Here is an 18,183-nt window from a genome sequence, read left to right as displayed (position 1 = left end):
GCACTCTTTTACTTTATTTTCTTTTATATATATATATACAATACTACCTGTTCAGTTTCAAAGATTATCCTACGAGCTCCTCGACTCTCAGTTGTTAGCATGTGATGGATCAGGAGCTGATGGCATACTGTTTGAAGCCAAACAGATAATATACTTTATCCTTTCCTTTTTGAGTATTGGAGGCTTCTGGTATTATTTTTCTCCTGTCAATCAGCATGCAAATGCATAAAGGAACTCAATTTGTTATATTTGCTGGCTAGCAGGGTCTCGATGATCTCATCAGTATCTTCCGACGACCACCATCCCGCAAAGTAAAAACGGCCTAAAATTCTTCACTGGTTCGGCCTTTAAAAATCCGGTCAATATGAAGATGAGAGCACCAGTTTGTCATTGCATTGTATCTTGCAGGGTCCAGGCTTGGGCTTTGGGCCTCTTGGGCTATTGTTTGAGGCTCCCGAAAGTGATTATGTTCCAATTTAGAGAGGAACTATTACCAGTAATGCAAGAAAATTTTTGTTTTAATTTGATTTGAGGCACATTTGGTGCCAGAGAAGCTATTCCTGGAAGGAAATTTTGATTGAATTTATGGAAATGTAACTTTGCAGTCTATTACAAGTATGTATGTTCTTTCAATCATCATTTAGAAGCGATGGAGGCCCTCTTGCAACGGGCCTGCCACCATCATCAAAGCGTGCCTTGGATTTTGCAGTATCAACAAATATGATTCGCCCATTTAATACCTGCAAATCCCAAGATCTGATATTAGAATTTTTTTTTGGGGTGGGGGGGGAGTGTGTGGCCAATGTTCAGCTAACCATGGAATGATGAGGTAAATTAGGGTTTCAATGAATATCAACCTTGCCATTCATTTCTGTAATAGCTCTCTGGGCTTCATCTTCAGATGCATATGTAACAAAGCCAAAACCTTTCGATCTGTCAGAGACTCTATCCATTATTATTTTAGCTGCCAATTTAACATGTGAGAGAATTGCTTCTTCTAACCATATTAAAAGAACGATTGTTATTTTCTTAGAGCAGAATGAGCACACCTTCAATTACTTGGCCAAATTGTGAGAAGGCTTCTGATAAGGCATTTTCTGTCGTGTAGAATGAGAGCCCTGCAAAAAAGAAACTGAAGAAATAAATTCTAGAATGAAACTTGAAAATGCATGCATAAAATGAGATAAAAGTGAAGGAAAGTTGACTTGGAGGACTGAATCTAGAGACGCCATGCAATACAAGTGCAGCTCTTCACAATGGTCTCTATTTTCTTTTTTTGTTGTCAATTTCATGACAATATAAAATACGGTAATGTGCAGCGTCACCAGATCCTAAGCGTACATAACTAAGGATGCAAGCTATATTCCCATATCAGTCTGCTCTCAAGCCACTGTTGGAAGAGAGAGAGAGAGCAGCTCTTCACAATGGTCTCTATTTTCTCTTTTTGATGTCAATTTCAAGAAAATAAAAAATGCAGAGACATGCAATGTCACCAGATCCTAAGCATACATAACCAAGGATGCAAGCCCTGTTCCCACATCAGTCTGCTCTCAAGCCCCTGTTGCAGAGAGAGTGAGAGAGACAGAGAGAGAGAGAGCAGCTCTTTATAATGGTCTCTGTTCTCTTTTTGATGTTGATTACAGGAACATATAAAATGCAGAGACGTGCAGTGTCACCAGATCCTAAGCATACATAACCATGGATGCAAGCCACATTCCCGCATTTGTCTGCTTTCAACCCATTGTTGCAGAGAGAGAGATTGGAGGACAGCTAAATGAGAGGATATTCAGGAGAGGAGTTATCAAGAGAGCTTGGAGGACAGATAAATAAGAAATTTTAGTCAGTGAATGGGGTAGTGGGGAAACTTACACGAGAGAGGACAACAGATATATGACATAGGATACTCGAAGAGGAGTTGTCGAGAGGGAGATTGGAGGACAGATACATGAGCTAGTACTCAGTAAATGCGGGTAGGGGAGCATATTTACGGCCTCCGGCATTAACCAAAAACCAATTGGCTTTGAGATCACATCAGTGCACATTATAAAAACCATTGCTCTTTTTCCATAAACATCTACCACTTATTTTTTTCCAGAGTCCTGCTATTGTCTAGTCAGTTGACCCCAGTTGGCCTTGATTTCTGGTCTAGAACTAGTAATCAACCCATTTGGATCATTTGGATCGTGGTACCATCATATGGAGAGAGCAACATGAAGAAATGAAGCAAACCATAGTTTCACATATTAAGGAGATTAACAATGATGCACAGGTCCCAAAGAGATGCGAGCACCTTCAGCCTTTAATCTCTACACAGGTTATACCTTGCTTGTCTATCCACTTGATGGCCAACGCCTCATTTTCTTTCAGACGACCACATGTCTACAAAGATTGACCAAAGATTTTGGACATTAAGGATAGAAATTTCAGTCTGTAGAGAAATAGAATAACTCTTTTCATACATATCAACAAGAATTAGGAACCCCATGATTCAGGAGGTTCTGAGAGATGGAAACCATGTTTAACCAACACTTATTTAACAAGCGGTGTCCATTAAGAATGTCATCAACTTGGCAGCCATCACATGTTACACTTTACCACAAACATGAGGGAGCCATACACATCCACCATCTTTCTAACCATCTACCATCCAAAATGAGTCCCCAAAGTCTCCATTCTAACCCAGAAAAAAAGAAAAAAGACCTGAAATGAGATCCCAATGCATCTCACAAAGATGAAGTACCTCCTTACTTGGGTCGTGAACTCCACAAGTGTCATAAGCAACAACCATCACATGTTTTGCAACACTTTTAACTTCAACGTGTCTCCCCAAAATTGATGATACTCATGCACCCAAAAGAAGTAGAATTACCGAAGGACATTCATAGATGTAGAATAGCAGGAATACAACCAAAAGACACCAAATCGTTCCTTCTTAAGAACACTATATGTGACACACATTTGCTTTAATAAGGAAAACATATTTTAGTTTATAATGCTTATGAATGCCCTCACATGTTTCATGGCGAAAGTGACATACAGTGAACTTTAATCATATATCCATCGCTGTGGTTTTGTCTCAGAAGATGCAAACTTAACAACAGCTAGTACCTGTGTAATTAGATTAGCTTCAATCTTTTGATGAAAGGACGTCACGCTTTTTATTTTTATTTTTTGTTAATTGAGAACAGGTCGATTAAGAGAAATATCAATGCAGTTAACAAAGTTGGAAACCAAAGACCAATCTAAAAGGTTGCCAATCAATTCTAAGAAACTATGACAACGTTCAATTAATGTATTTTAGACACCCTACAAGAATGTTGCCATTCCACATCCAAATCAACCATAACCAAAAGAAACAACCAAAAATAAAGTTATTGAGCAATGCAGAAGAGCAATGGCTTAAAGAGAATCTGTCAATAAACAATGGAAGCTTTCCCTTCTAACACATCAAAATAGCAAAAATAGTTGCCTCTAGGAAAGATAGTGCATGGGAAATGACTCCGCACTTTCGTGCGTTTCATGGAAACATAATCATCTCTGTTGACATGGTCATATAAAAATAGATGCAATAAGGACAATTCAAGACGCAGTGGATAATTTGGCGATTAGAAAGTACTATATGAATGATTCTTTAAGAACAAATTATGTATGTGGACATGCATATGCAGATATGCAATACATACATCAACATATGTAGTGCATCCACCTTCAACACAATCACAAATGCTTGCAAGCACATGTTTCCCATAAGCATGTGGGGTTAATAAGTGTACGTGCATGCAATAGGTGCAGTAAATAAGCATGTTCTAAAATAATTATTCTTACACATGGACTGTACAAATTGCCAAAGCAATAAGATGGAGGGGAGGTCCTTCAACAAAATTCAAATTCAAATAGCTTTTTCTCGTAATGGAATGTTTCATTTAGGTTATGACAAAGTTGTATTCAAGGTGCAGCCAAATATGGAAACAATTCAAAGTTATAGCATGTCCCAAACCAAACTTGTATTGTGTATCGAGATGGTGATTCCACCTCATCAAGAGTTTTTATAATCTTTTATTGTCCTTAACAGTATTTACTAGGACTTCTCATGGGGGTGGAACCATACATTTGACAACCTTTTGTACTAATACAATTTGGGTGCGTTGTTCCCATCATCATCATCATCATCTGAGCCTTATGCCATCTCTTTAGGGTCAACTACATGAATCCTATTTCACAGATGGGTTGTTCATATCTAGATAAAAAAGTAGCACCAAAAATTATAAAACATATATAAGAGTTCTTGAGATTGTAGGAAAATAGAGAACAAGCTCTGGGCAAAGGAGGTCAAGGTAGTAGGTGTTGTAACATGACGTCCAAAGTTCCATTCTCACTAGGCCCAAGTTAACATTAAAAAAAAGGAAAAAAGAAGAAGAAAAGAAAAGCAAGGATTGTAGGAAAACAAGATAAAAGTATTTAAGGAAATTCTTAATGAGTTCTATAAGTTTAGAAATAAAAACATAATATTATTACGGTTTATATTCTTTGGTTCATCACCATCATAGCTTTTTTCCAATTAATTGGGGTCGGCTACACAAATCTTGATTCGCTATTCTGCTCTATTTAGGGCGATACCCTCAATGAGGCCATAAGTCCACATATTTTTTCGGATTACTTCCAACCACATCCTTTTGGGCGTACCCTTGACCTTTTCAATCCTTCTACTTGAACTAACTCACACCTCCTAATAGGTGTTGTACTGGGACGACACCACACATGGCCAGCCCACCTCAGTCTACTCTCTTTCATCTTATCGCCTATTGGTGCCACACCTAAACTTTCCTGAATGGATTCATTTTGGATTCTATTTCTTCTTGTCTTGTCACTCATCCATCTCAACATCCTCATCTCCACTACGCTCATTTTATGGGTATATTGTTTTGCATTCGCCATCATTCTGCCCCATAAAGGGAAGCTGGTCTCACGACTGTCATATAGAACTAACTCTTTAGCTTCATTGGTATGCGACGATCACATAAAATTCCAGTTGCACATCTTCACTTCGCCCACCTAGCTCTAATTCTATGTGCGACATCTTCCTCAATCTCTCCATTTTCCTAGATTATCGACCCAAGGTATTGAAAGTGCAATCTTTTTTGTACTTCCTAGCCGTCAATCTTAACTACTTCATCGTTTCTACTCATATTACTACTGAAATTGCATTCCATATACTCTGTCTTAGTCCGACTAATTGTAAAACCTTTGGATTCTAGAGCATCCCTCCAAAGTTCTAACTTTGTGTTGACACTGTTTCGAGTCTCATTGATCAAAACTATGTCATCTGCGAACAACGTGCACCACGATACCTTATCCTGCAGGTGCCTAATTAAGTCGTCCATAACTAAGACAAAGAGGTACGGGCTCAATGCTGACCCTTAATGTAGACCTATTGCCATTGAAAACTCACTCGTCTCTCCACTAGTTAGCGCTCCATCGTACATATCTCTCACCAAGTCGATGCAGTGTTTGGAGACTCCTTTCTTTTCCAACACCCTCCAAATCAAATCTCGAGGTACTCTGTCATAAGCTTTCTCTAGGTCAATAAAGACTATGTTGAGGTCTTTTCCCTTCGCTTGAAACTTCTCAATCAGTTGCCTAAGTAGGAAAATAGCCTCAGTTGTTGACCTTCCTAGCATAAAATCAAATTGGTTTTCAGATACATTATTTCATGCCTTAGTCGTTGCTCAATCACTCTCACAGAGATTCATAGTATGAATCATAAGCTTGATCCCTCGATAGTTCGCACAATTCTATATTTCTCCTTTGTTCTTGTAAATAGGTACCACAATACTTTTCCTCCATTTGTTTGTCAGTTTCTTTGTTCTCAACACCTTGTTGAATAGCTTCGTTAGCCAGTCAATGCCAATCTCCCTCATGCACTTTCAAACCTCTATTGGGATACCATCTGGTTCTAAAGCCTTTCATATCTTCAGCCTTTTCAAAGTTTCTTTTACTTTTGACATCCTAATCCTACGAATGTATATATGACCTCCACCCTCATTTATACCAACAGTTCCTTCTATATTCTTTGGTTATTTATTCAAAATAATGAAAAGTGTTGGAGTATGTCCATAAAAGCCTCATGACTTCCATTTACTTCATGGTACCTCTCTTTTCTTTTATTTTAAATACATATAATAATAGTATTATTTAGTTTCTATAATGGTCTTATTTCCTTTAAATTCTTTGACTATCTGTTTTGGTAAATGTCATTCTCTTTCTTTTTTTAAGCCACCCATCAATAATGCTCTAAAGGTCATATTGAACTAAAACATTTTCTTTAGGGTAAGCGAAGGAGTGAGAGAGAGAGAGAGAGAGAGAGAGAGAGAGAGAAAATAGCGAAGGAAGGGCTTTTTTTTTATCAATGAAAACCCCTTCCTAAACTGTACAAGCTTCTTCCAAAGCATATAACTTTCTAGATGTATATGATGATATCTAAACAGGTGGATCTTATATGAGTCGTATGATGAAGGACTACATTAGTATATATATAGGAATCCAAATCTTCTGAATAACTCATCCTACGATTTGCTACATCCTAAGTCTCCCGCTTACCTGTTGATATGGGCAGAGAGAGATCTTGACCATTGGATGCAAAAACTACCATAAGTGGCAAGGGGATAAGCTCCAAAGTTATAAAAGGGGGCTTACTAACCCATTAAAACACACAACAAATCTAAGAGCCATCTGCCCCTCTCTCCAATTATCCATACGCTTCACAACAATATTCCTCTCTCCATATCTATTTTTCTCTCTCTACTAATTCAATAAAGTCGCTATTTTCATTATTTTTTTCTACACTGATATCAGAGCGGGTTTTCTTTGTGGGGCTCTATCTTCTTTGGGTTTACAGGGGTCACGCTTTTGACGCTTGCAGCTTACATAGGCTAGGCAAAGGTTTTTTTCTCACTTGATGCCAGTTCGCTCCTTACTGGTTTGACGTTGACACTTCTATCCTCTCTCCTTTATATAAATTGCTTCAATTTTGTCCTTATATCAATTTTCTTTGGTACCTCTCTCGCATAATTCCCATTGGGTCACGTTTTGTGCTCTCTCTCTCTTACACCTATTTTTATCTTTTGTTGCCTCCCTCTCTCTTGAAAACCTTATTGGGTAGGATACCTTTTTTTGATCCGAAGTCAAATGAGCTAATTCACTATGACTCTCGCTAGATGCGTGAAAGCGCTCCTTGAGATCAAAAGTTTTATCTTTCTCTGTGCATATTCTTTTTCTTAGTAAAGCAACAAGCTGATTACTCCACGCGGCCAAACACATACAACTGGGCTTCAATTTTTTTTTTGTAGCTAAAAGACTTGGACAGTCTACTAATCCACTTAAGGAGATCTGGTGGCTCACCATGGACCATAAGGGTGTTACCATCATCATCCGAAAAGTTGGTAAATCATCCATCGAGAAAGTGGTCAGTTGATCTAAACTTTGAATTTCATTGATATTCCTATATTTATTTGGTAACATGGCTGCTAGATTAGTGATGAGTGAATTATCCAAAACATAAAAACTTAATGGGATGTGGAAAAGAAAAATGAAATACATTTTAATTCAAGACAAGATGGATTATGTTTTGAGTTCTACTAAACCAGAGTTGGGTTTAAACCCCTTTGCCCAAAATAGAAGACAACTTGAGAAATGGGAAGGAGATGACAAATTAGCAAAAACCACATTGCTTACTTTTATAGGGGATGATTTGATAAAGGGTTTTTGAAGATTATGAAACCCAGCGTTCAAAAAAGCGGGCCGCCCAAAGCCTAGGCGGCCACTTAGGCAATACAGAACCTGCCTAGGTAGCCTAGGGGCGGGATTTTTTTTTTTCGTTGTATTGATTGTTTTTAAAATATAAAGAGTTTGAAGGATGGGTTTTAGGTTCATTTCAAGCCTAAACCCACAAGAACCCATTTTAGAGAAAAATAAACCTCAAGAAAACTAAATTTCGTGACTTTCCTTGGATCGAAGTGTTTCTCAAAGTTACAAAAAACGGATCCAAACATTACCTAGGTAGATTTGATTTAGTTTTGAAGTTTTATAATCCTATTAGAGGGTGTTCTTTATTATTTTAGCACTAGATAACATCTCAGAGGTGCGAGTTTGGAGTTCGAGCAATCAAAGTAAGTGCAAAAATTTATTTTTTAGATTGATTATTTTATTATGAGATGTCTTCTTCAGGATCTAGTCGAAGTGGAGATCCGGGTTGGAAATATGGATATAACTCAAATCCATATGACAAAAATTGCATTAGATGCAATTTTTGTGAAAAGGATACGAAAGGGAGAATAAACCGGTTTAAGAAATGTCTAGGCGGTATTAAGGGGGATGTTGCCCCTTTTTAACTATTTCAATGAAATACAGTTAACTTTTATCAAAAAAAAAACAAAAAGGGGATGTTGCCCCTTGTAAAAATGTTCTTGAAGCTATCAGAGAGGAGATTAAGAGATATATGAGTTCTGTAAAACAAAAACAGGAACAAAATCCTTTTCATTTGAATAGGTATATTTCTGCTACTTCTAAAAGAAGTGATCCGGGTTGAATGTATGATTATAACTCAAAACCAAACGATAAAAATTGTATAAGGTGTAATTTTTGTGAAATAGATACCAATGGGGTATTAACCGATTCAAGAAACATCTTGCCGATATTAAAGGGAATATTGCTTCTTGTAAAAAGGTTCTTGAAGCTATTTGGGATGAGATTAGACAACTTCTGAATTTAAAAGAACCAGAAATGATGAAAAAGAGCCTTGTTCTGTGAAAATATCTTCTCCAGGTTTTTCTAGAAGTGGTGATCCAGGTTGGAAGTATGGTTATAACCCGAATCCGAATGACAAACAATCGTATTAAATGTAATTATTGTGGAAATGATACTAATGGGGGCATTTACAAGTTTAAAAATACCTTGCCGGTATTAAGAGGGATGTTGTCCCTTGTAAAAATGTTCTTGAGAGTATCAGGGAGGAAATTATATAATATTTGAGTTCGGGGAAGCACACAAAGATAGAAAAATGTAGAGCAGCTAAGACTCCTAGGGCCTCATCTGCACATACTAGTAAAAAGGAGGTAGAAGAAGAGGAGAAAGAAGAGGTAGATTCAGAAGAAACAGAAGAGGACGAGCTTTATATTGAAGAGCGAGATTACTCTGATGATGATGGCCTCGATTCTGATGCATATGATAAAGCTTACCCTATTCCTTCTGCTGATGATGATGACGATGATGACTGAAGAGTGAAGACTCTTGGTGTTGTGTGTTGACTATTGATTGTTGAGTGTTGACTGTTGTGTCTTAGACTGTATATTTTCTGAATTTCTGTATATTTTATTTTTCTTATTTTTAGTTTCTAGTTCTGCTATCTAACTTTTGTGTGTACAGTCTACAGTGTATCAGACTATCAGTGTATGCTTGTATGGTTTTACTGTGTTAGCATCATATGAAAATATAGATTATGGTCTTATGGATTATCAAGATTCTTATGGATTATCAAAATTCTTATGGATTATGATCTTATGGATTATCAAAATTCTTATGGATTAATCATTATTAGCCATCACTCGTCAGTTTTTTCATTTGTTTTTGTTTTTAGTCAACTGGGCCGCCCAGGTTCTGGGCGCCCACCTAGGCGCTAGGCAGCTTGGACCCCCTTGGCCGCCTGGGTGCCACCTAGCTCCTTTTGAAGCACTGATGAAACCTCTAAATTAATGATGGAAGCTTTGATAGAAAAATATGGACCTACATCTGAAACCCATATTCAACTTTTATTTCAAAAATACAATTCATGTTGTAGAAGGGAAAATGTCTATGTGGTAGAGCATGTTAACCAAATGATTGTTCTTGTTAAAGACGTTGCTGCGACGGGAAACCCCATTCCTAATCGTATGCAAGTGTCAATTGTATTGAACAGTCTCCCACCTTCAAGGAAACATGTAGTCATTGCCCTTAATCACTCAACCCAAAGAATTACCATGTTAAATTTACCCATGTAGCTGAGAATAGAGGAAAAAAGGAAGAATTGCGCTTTGCCCAAAATTCCTCTAAAAGTGACCAATGATCAAAATAACAATAAGATATTTAAAGGGAAAGGTAAAGTTTTCAAACCATAAGGAGGGAAGGCTTACAACAACCCGCCAAATGTTTCAACTACAAAGAGACATGGCATATTAAACTTAAATATCCTAATAAAATGTTTCTAATAATGGCTACTGCAGGAACAATGAACAAATGAGCAACCACAAGAATAATAAGAAGCTTGACCTAGTTTGTGTGGTTTCTGAATCAATGGTGGCCGATCATAACTTGAGAGGATGGTGGGTGGACTCTACATTGACAAAGCATGTTTCAAAAACTAAGGATGGTTTTGTTGATATGAAGGAAGTTAAAACCAGCGGCCAACGAATATACATGAGGAATGACACCTTCTATGATGAGCTAGGTGTTGGCACATACAAGCAGAACTTGCCTGGGAATATAAATTTCTTCCTCACTAGCACTTTATATGCACCTAATATGAGGCGGAACCTTATTTCTATCCCTAGGTTAGATGAAAAGGGCTATGAGGTCCGTTTTAGGTGTGAAAAGGTGTCTATTGGGAAACATGGTCGAATTTATGTTTGGGGGGAGAATGTTGAAAATTTGTATCGTCTAAATGTCGATATGGCAATGAATGTAGCTGACAATGATGAATATATATGGTACTTGAGATTAGGACATATTAATAAAGATAAAATGCAAAAATTAGTAAAAAGAGAATTAATACCTAATCTCAAAGAAATTGAGTTCCAAACTTGTAAACCATGCCTATTAGGAAAATTGTCTAGGAAGCCATTTCTTAAAGGATAAAAATTACAAGAATTGCTTAATATAATCCACTCAAATATATGTGGACCATTGAATGTTAAGACACATAGAGGTATGAACTATTTTATAACCTTCATAGATGATCGCTCTAGGTATGGATATGTATAACTAATTAGTATAAAATCTTATGCCTTTGAAACATTTAAAGAATATAAATAATAAGTAGAAAATCAATTAGGAAGACATCTAAAAGTTCTAAGGACCGATAAGGGAGGAGAACACCCCTCAAAATTATTTAACCAATTTTGTAGAGATCATGGTATAATACGTCAAACAACCTTACCATATATCCCACAACAAAATGGAGTAGCAGAGAGGCGCATTAGGACTTCAATGGAAATGGTTAGGTCTATGATGGGCCATGCCAACGTAGCTGTAAATTTTTGGGGAGAGGCTATCAATACGGCTATGTTAATTTTGAATAGAGTGCCAACTAAGGCTATAGAATTGGCCCCTTATGCATTTTGGATAGGAAGAAAACCAGACCTAAGTATATTTACAATTTGGGGATCACTGCACATGTGCTTACCCACATCACCAAAGAGAAAAACTCCATAACAAAACAATTAAATGTTTATTTATAGATTATTGTGATAACTCTAAGGGATACAGGTTCTATGATCATGACAATAGAAGCCTAATTGAGAGTAGGGATACCCATATTTTATAAAAATCCAATAACGAAAAAAATAAAAATAATGAAGTTGACTTATTTGAAGAACACAATAAAGATCAAGCCAATCCCATGGATCTTATACCAACAACTAGTTATTTTGACCTTATTGAGTCCCCTAATCTAGATGAAAATTAGAGGTCTAGAGCTCCTCTTTTTATTAAGATGAATATTATGTATTCTTAAATGAGAATGAGATAAATGAACCATGTACTTATAGTGAATGTACTTATAGTGAATCCATCAACTCATCTGAATCATTTGAATGGACCAATGTTATGGATGATTCAATGAACTCTATTAAAAAAAACCAAGTATGGGAAATTGTAGACATACTTGAAGATAGGAAGGCGGGTAGGATGTAAATGGATGCTTAAGAAGAAATATAAAGCTGATGGAACCACTGATAAATATAAGGTTAGATTAGTAGCAAAGGGTTTACTCAAAAAGAAGGAGTGGATTACGTGGAGACATATTCTTTGGTAGCAAAATTTACATCGATACGAATAATATTAGCATTGATAGCATATTATGACTAGGAATTATTTCAATTAGATGTTAAGATAGCATTATTAAACGGAGAATTAAAAGAATACATTTGTATGAAACAACCAGATGGATATATAATTACAAGTCAAGAAGAAAAAATATATAAATTGAAAAAATCATTATGGTTTAAAACAATCATCTAGTCAATGATACTTAGAGTTTCACAAGACAATTGCCCAAATTGGCTATATAGCTAATGCATTGGATCATTGTGTATATGTTTGGCACATTGGGAGTAAATTTGTGATTTTATCTTTATATGCAAATGATATTCTATTAGCTGAAAATGATACATAAAACTAAATCTTGACTTAATTCACATTTTGAAGTGAAGGATATGGGAAAAGAGTCATATGTTTTGGGAATAAACATTACAAGGGAAAGAAATTCTAGGCTTCTCCACTTATCTCAAGAAAAATATTTAGCGAATATTCTTAAGATATTTAAGATGGAAAACTGCAAACCAATGAAAACTCCTATTTGCAAGGGCATGAAGCTATCAAACAAAGAATGTCTAATTAATGAAACAGATAAGGCTAAAATGGAACATATTCCATATAAACAAGCCATTGGGTTTATTATGTATGCTGTACTTCGTACAAGACCGGACCGTAGTTTTGCATTAGGATATGTCAGTATATTTCAACGTAAATTGTGCTATCAGGCTACTTAAATATATCCAAGGAATCAAACATTATAAATTGTGCTATCAGATTGATAACCTGCAAATTCAGGGATTCTCTTATGCAGATTTTGTAGGAGATCCTAATGATAGAAAATCCACTTCTAGAAATCTTTTTCTCTATGGAGGAGGTTTTGTTTCTTGGTTTAGTAAGAAACATGAAAGTATTGTCCGGTGCGCAATGAAAGCAAAATACATATCTTGTAGTATAGCTTCTACTTTTGCAGTCAGGACAAGCTGCTTCACTAGGGATTTGAAGCTGGAAATAACCGACGAGCCAGTTCAGATATTTTATGCTAACTAGGCTGTAATTTCACTAATTAAAAATGGAGCAATTAGCTCCAAGAGAAGACACATAGAAGTTAATTATCACTATATCCAAGAGAAGACACACAAAGCGTAAAAGAAAGAAATTGCAGTAAGTTATTTGCCTTTTATGCTATGATAGCAAACCCTTTAACTAAGGGATTGACTGCTGAAATGTTCTCCAAGCATGTGACCATGATGGGAATTAGAAAAATATAGATTTTCCTCCCGAGATGCACCTTTGAATGCTACAAAAGATTAAATCCTGTAGATGGACAAATCTAGCGAGCCATGTCACATTGGGTAAAACCTTCAACAGGCAAAACCTTGTGGCTTAGCAACATTAACGCATTCGGCCTTTTAACCAAATGGTAGGTGTTGGTGTATGGCCACAAAGGCCTCATGACTACCATTTATTTCATAGTCCCTCTCTTTCCTTTTATTTTAAATACATTTAATAATATTACTATTTACTTTCTATAATGGTCTTATTTACTTTAAATTCTTTGACTACCTTTTTTGGTAAATGTCATTCTCTTTCTTTTTTAAGCCACCTATCAATAATGCTCTAACAGTCATATTGAACCAAAACATTTTCTTTAGGGAAGGAAAGAAAGAGAGAGAATGGACAAGGAATGCTTAACTGTTGATATGGGCAGAGATCTTGACCGTTGGATGCAAAACCTACCATATGTGGTAAAGGGATAAGCTCCAAAGCTTATGAAAAGGGGGCTCACTAAACCATTAAAACACACAGTAAATCTCAGAGCTATCTGCTCATCTTTTCAGTTATCCATACGCTTCACAACAATATCCCTCTTTCCATATCTATTTTTCTCTCATTACCAATTTGAATAAAGTTGCTATTTTCATTATTTTTTCTACACTGGTATCAGAGCGGGTTCTTTTCTTTATGGGGCTCTATCTTCTTTGGGTTCATAGGGGTCACACTATTGACACCTACAGCTTAAGTAGGCAAGGAAAATGTTTTTTTTCTCACCATGCCAGTTCGATCCTTACTGGTTTGACGTTAATACTTGTCCTCTGTTTTGACATTGATACTTCTATCCTCTCTCTCCTTTCTATAAGTTTTTTTTTGTTTGTCCTTTGCTTCAATTTTGTCTTTATATGACTTTTCTTTGGTACTTGTCTCTCTCATAATTCCCATTGGGCAACATTGTGTGCTTTCTCTCTCTCTTACAACTCCTTTTATCTTCTGTTGCCTCCCTCTCTCTTGAAAACCTTATTGGGTAGGATACCTTTTTTTGATTTGAAGTCAACGCGCTAATTAACTACGACTCTCTCTAGACGCGTGCAAGCTAAGGGTGGCAATGGACTCAGACTCGATCCATACCCACCGAGTATACCCGACACGGGTCCAAGTATGGGTCCAAGTTTTGGACCCACGGGTAGGGTCCGGATCCAATAAAGGATACTCGGATAGTCCCGGATCCGGATACGGATCCTATTATACCCGACCCGACAGGTACCCAAACCTGAATTTTTAGTTTACCCAAAGGCCAAAGCCCCAACCCTCAAATCGTTTCAATACTTTTGGTCTTCCTTGGTTCCCCAAATGGCCAAATCCCATCGCCATCCTCCCTCTCTGCAATTCTCACTTTCTCAATTTCTTTGAGACATAACTCTCTCTCTGGATCTCGAATGTCTCTCTCTCTCTCTCTCGCTCTCTCTCGAATCGCCCACCCCTCAAAAATCAGTTCTTTGTTTTTTACCATTGTAAGCTATAAAAAAGGAAGCTCACAGTGAGGGTGGCGATGGACCTGACCAGACTCGAGACCCGACGGGTATGGGTATGGGTCCAACTTTTGGACCCAATGGGTAGGGTCTGGGTCCAAAACCTAAACCCGAATACATTCAGGTCTGGGTCAGGGTCCAGCCGGACCCGACCCATTGCCACCCTTAGTGAAAGCCCTCCCTAAGATCAAAACTTTTATCTTTCCCTTTGCATATTATTTTTTTTAGTAAAGCAACATGTTGATTACTCCACAAGGCCAAGCACACGCTATTGAGCTTCAATTTTTTTTCATAGCGACAAGACTTGGACAATCTGCTACTCCACTCAAGGAGATCTGATGACTCACATCGACTAAAAGGGTATCACCATGATCATCCGAAAAGTTGGTAAATCATCCATTGAGAAAGTGGTTCGTTGATCTAAATCTTGAATTTAATTGAAAAAATAATGAAAATAACAACTTTATTCAAATTGGTAGAGAGAGAAAAATAGATATGGAGAGAGGATTATTGCTATGAAGCGCATTAATAACTGAAGCGATGGGTTAATGAGCCCCCTTTTATAAGCTTTGGAGTTTATCTTCTTGCCACATATGGTAGGTTTTGCATCCAATGGTCAAGATCTCTCTCTCTACCCATATAACAGCTAAGCCTTCCTTCTTCATTCTCTCTCTCTCTCTCTCTCTCTCTCTCTCTTATCCTAAAGAAAACATTTTGGTCCAATATGACCATTAGAACATTATTGATGAATGTCTTAAACAAGAAAAGAAAGAATTTAAAAGAAATAAGATCATTATAGAAAGTAAATAATAGTATTATTAAATATATTTAAAATAAAAAGAAAGAGAAGGACCATGAAGTAAATAGTAGTCATGAGGCCTTTGTGGTCATATTCCAACACCTCCCACTTGGACAAAAGGCCGAATGCTTTAACGTTGCTAAGCAACAAGGTTTTGTCCATTGAAGGTTTTACCCAATGTGACAAGGCCCACTATGAGATTTTGTCCGTCTACAGGATTTAATCATTTGTAGCATTCAAAAGTGCCTCTCAGGAAGAAGTCTATATTTCTCTAAGCCCCATCATGGTCACATGCTTGAAGAACATTTCAACAGTCAATCCCTTAGTTAAAGGGTTTGCTATCATATCATTAGAAGGCAAATAACTTACTGCAATTTTTTTCTTTTTCGCTCTGTTTTAGATATAGTGATAATCAACTTCTATGTGTCTTCCCTTGAAGCTAATTGCTTCATTTTTAATAAACAAAATTGCGACCTGATTATTACAAAATATTTGAACTAAGTTGCCCGATTATTTCTAGCTTCAAATCCCTAATGAAGCGGCATATCCAGACAGCAAAAGTAGAAGTTATACTACAAAAGATGTATTCTTCTTCCATTGTGCACCAAGCAACACGTTCTTGTTTCTTACTAAACTACGAAACAAAACCTCTTCCAAAGAGGAAAAGATTTCTATAAGTGACTTTTCTATCATTAGGATCTCCTGCGAAATTTGCATCAAAGAATCCTTGAATTTGCAAGTTATCGGCCTGATAGCACAATTTGCAATGTTTGATTCCTTAGATATATCTAAGTATCCTTTTAATTGCTTGCCAGTGAGTCATACCTGGGTTACTTCGAAATCTACTAACGTATCTTATTGCAAAACTAAGGTCTGGTCTTGTACAAAGCAAAGCATACATAATAAACCTAATGACTTGTTTATATGAAATATATTCCATTTTAGCCTTATGAGTTCATTAATTGGACATTCTTTATTTGATAGCTTCATGCCCTTACAAATAGAGTTTTTATTGGTTTGCAGTTTTCCATCTTAAATCTCTTGATTCCATTCTCTAGATATTTTCCTTGAGATAAGTGGAGAAGCCTAGAATTTCTATCCCTTGTAATCTTTATTCCCAAAACATATGACGCTTCTCCCATATCCTTCATTTCAAAATGTGAATTAAGCTAAGATCTAGTTTTATTTATCATTTCTATATTATTTCCAGCTAATAAACTATCATCTACATATAGAGATAAAATCACAAACTTACTCCCACTGTTCCAAACATATACACAATGATCCAATCTATTGAATAAGAGAATCAATGGGTAAATGAACAGTTATCTTAGGCCCATCAAGTGGTTGTCAAAATTTTCAATTAAACTATCAAAATTACAAGAACTTGCACTGAAAAATTTCACTACCTCAAGTTACAATATAAATTTTATATACTACAAATTATGGTACTTGGGTATATAGATAAGAGAGATTCATTTTATAGTGTGAGCAGAAATATATTTTCATTGCTTCACTGATCCCATTTGCAGGAGGGAATACGCTGTTCTTGAGAAGAACTGGACACTTCTAACTGGAACAAACAGTGCATATGGGCAGATATCCCATCAAAGAGAGCTTCTTCATAACAAGGCCATCAGTGTAATTGATAATAATTGAATCACCAATTTGGACAATGCATATTTTGCATCAATCAAATGCATTAGTTTTCCAGCGTACAGTAGTAAATTCTACAGAGTTTGTCAATACTCAATAGCAAAAATTGGAAATATATCATAAAGGTTCTCTAAAAAGTTTATCATATAGGGAATCGTATCAAATACCAACAGAGAACCCACAAAGTGTTCTTGAGATTACTCAGATTTTCATGAATACATAGTTCAGTTACGCAATAGAATATCGTGAGAAATATTCATATAAAACACGGATTACCCAGACTAAATGTCCAGTTCATTGTTGTCTTCACCCATATAGAGTTCATAGAAATCAAAAGGAATGAAACATAGAAAACCATTAAAACCCACATTATATTGCAAGGTTTTAGAGCTTTGTTTCTTCGTATTCAACAGAATTCACAGTCTATATTTTCAATGGAAATCGTCAGAAATGGATATTTATCACCTCCTACAAAGACCTTTGAAGCGATCTTTCTTGAGAAAAGGAGTTGAGAGGGAAGGCAATGGTGAGTAACTGGCTGGAGAAATGGCCTCAAAAAGTGGGCGCCGCCTCTTAGAATCGCCATTAGAGCTTGAACCAAGCTTTCTGCTTCTCAAGCCCTACAGAACCCTGAAATATAGCGCGAAAATGACTATTACGCCCCAGTCCTCTAGTGTGCACTGCAGGAAAAATATGTGCACTGCAGGAAAAAAATTTATTAGGGAAAACTGTTTCATAAAATCCAGCGTTTTAAAAAACGCCGAGTCGAACCGGACTCGCCCGGTTCGACTCGGGAAATCGTGAAAGGGGACCGGATCGCCTAAAAAATCGGAAATCGTACGGTTCTAGAGAGAGCCGGAC

The 18,183-nt window shown here is 36.6% G+C and overlaps 2 protein-coding genes across 3 annotated transcripts in view; one reads left to right on the top strand and one right to left on the bottom strand.

Moving 5' to 3' along the window:
• LOC18426959 (M28 Zn-peptidase nicastrin) overlaps positions 1 to 607 on the top strand; it is a 43,398-nt gene extending 42,791 nt beyond the window's left edge. The window contains exon 14 of the mRNA XM_006836018.4: positions 264 to 607. Coding sequence (XP_006836081.1) covers positions 264 to 326 — 63 coding nt within the window. The 3' untranslated portion in view covers positions 327 to 607. The remainder of the gene's footprint in view (positions 1 to 263) is intronic.
• Positions 558 to 17,913, bottom strand: LOC18426963 (RNA binding (RRM/RBD/RNP motifs) family protein). 2 transcript variants are annotated; one of them, XM_006836022.4, is made up of 4 exons: positions 17,788 to 17,913; positions 1,050 to 1,118; positions 858 to 964; positions 558 to 740 (listed from the first exon to the last, which is right to left on the bottom strand). In XM_006836022.4, exons 1-4 carry the CDS (start codon positions 17,906 to 17,908, stop codon positions 630 to 632), a joined length of 408 nt encoding a protein of 135 aa, XP_006836085.1. In that variant the 5' UTR covers positions 17,909 to 17,913; the 3' UTR covers positions 558 to 629. The 2 variants fall into 2 exon arrangements, with proteins under 2 accessions (XP_006836085.1, XP_020518426.1); XM_020662767.2 differs by lacking the exon at positions 17,788 to 17,913 and adding an exon at positions 2,741 to 15,638 and having other exon boundaries at positions 1,050 to 1,132.
• Positions 17,914 to 18,183: the final 270 nt, after the last annotated feature.

Source organism: Amborella trichopoda, chromosome 11 (genome assembly GCF_054954075.1).
Source record: "Amborella trichopoda isolate Santa Cruz 75 chromosome 11, AtrichopodaSantaCruz75HAP2 v2.0, whole genome shotgun sequence".
Lineage (NCBI taxonomy): Eukaryota > Viridiplantae > Streptophyta > Magnoliopsida > Amborellales > Amborellaceae > Amborella > Amborella trichopoda.
Note: the sequence above shows the minus strand (reverse complement) of the source record. Positions and strands in the feature narration are given on the sequence as shown.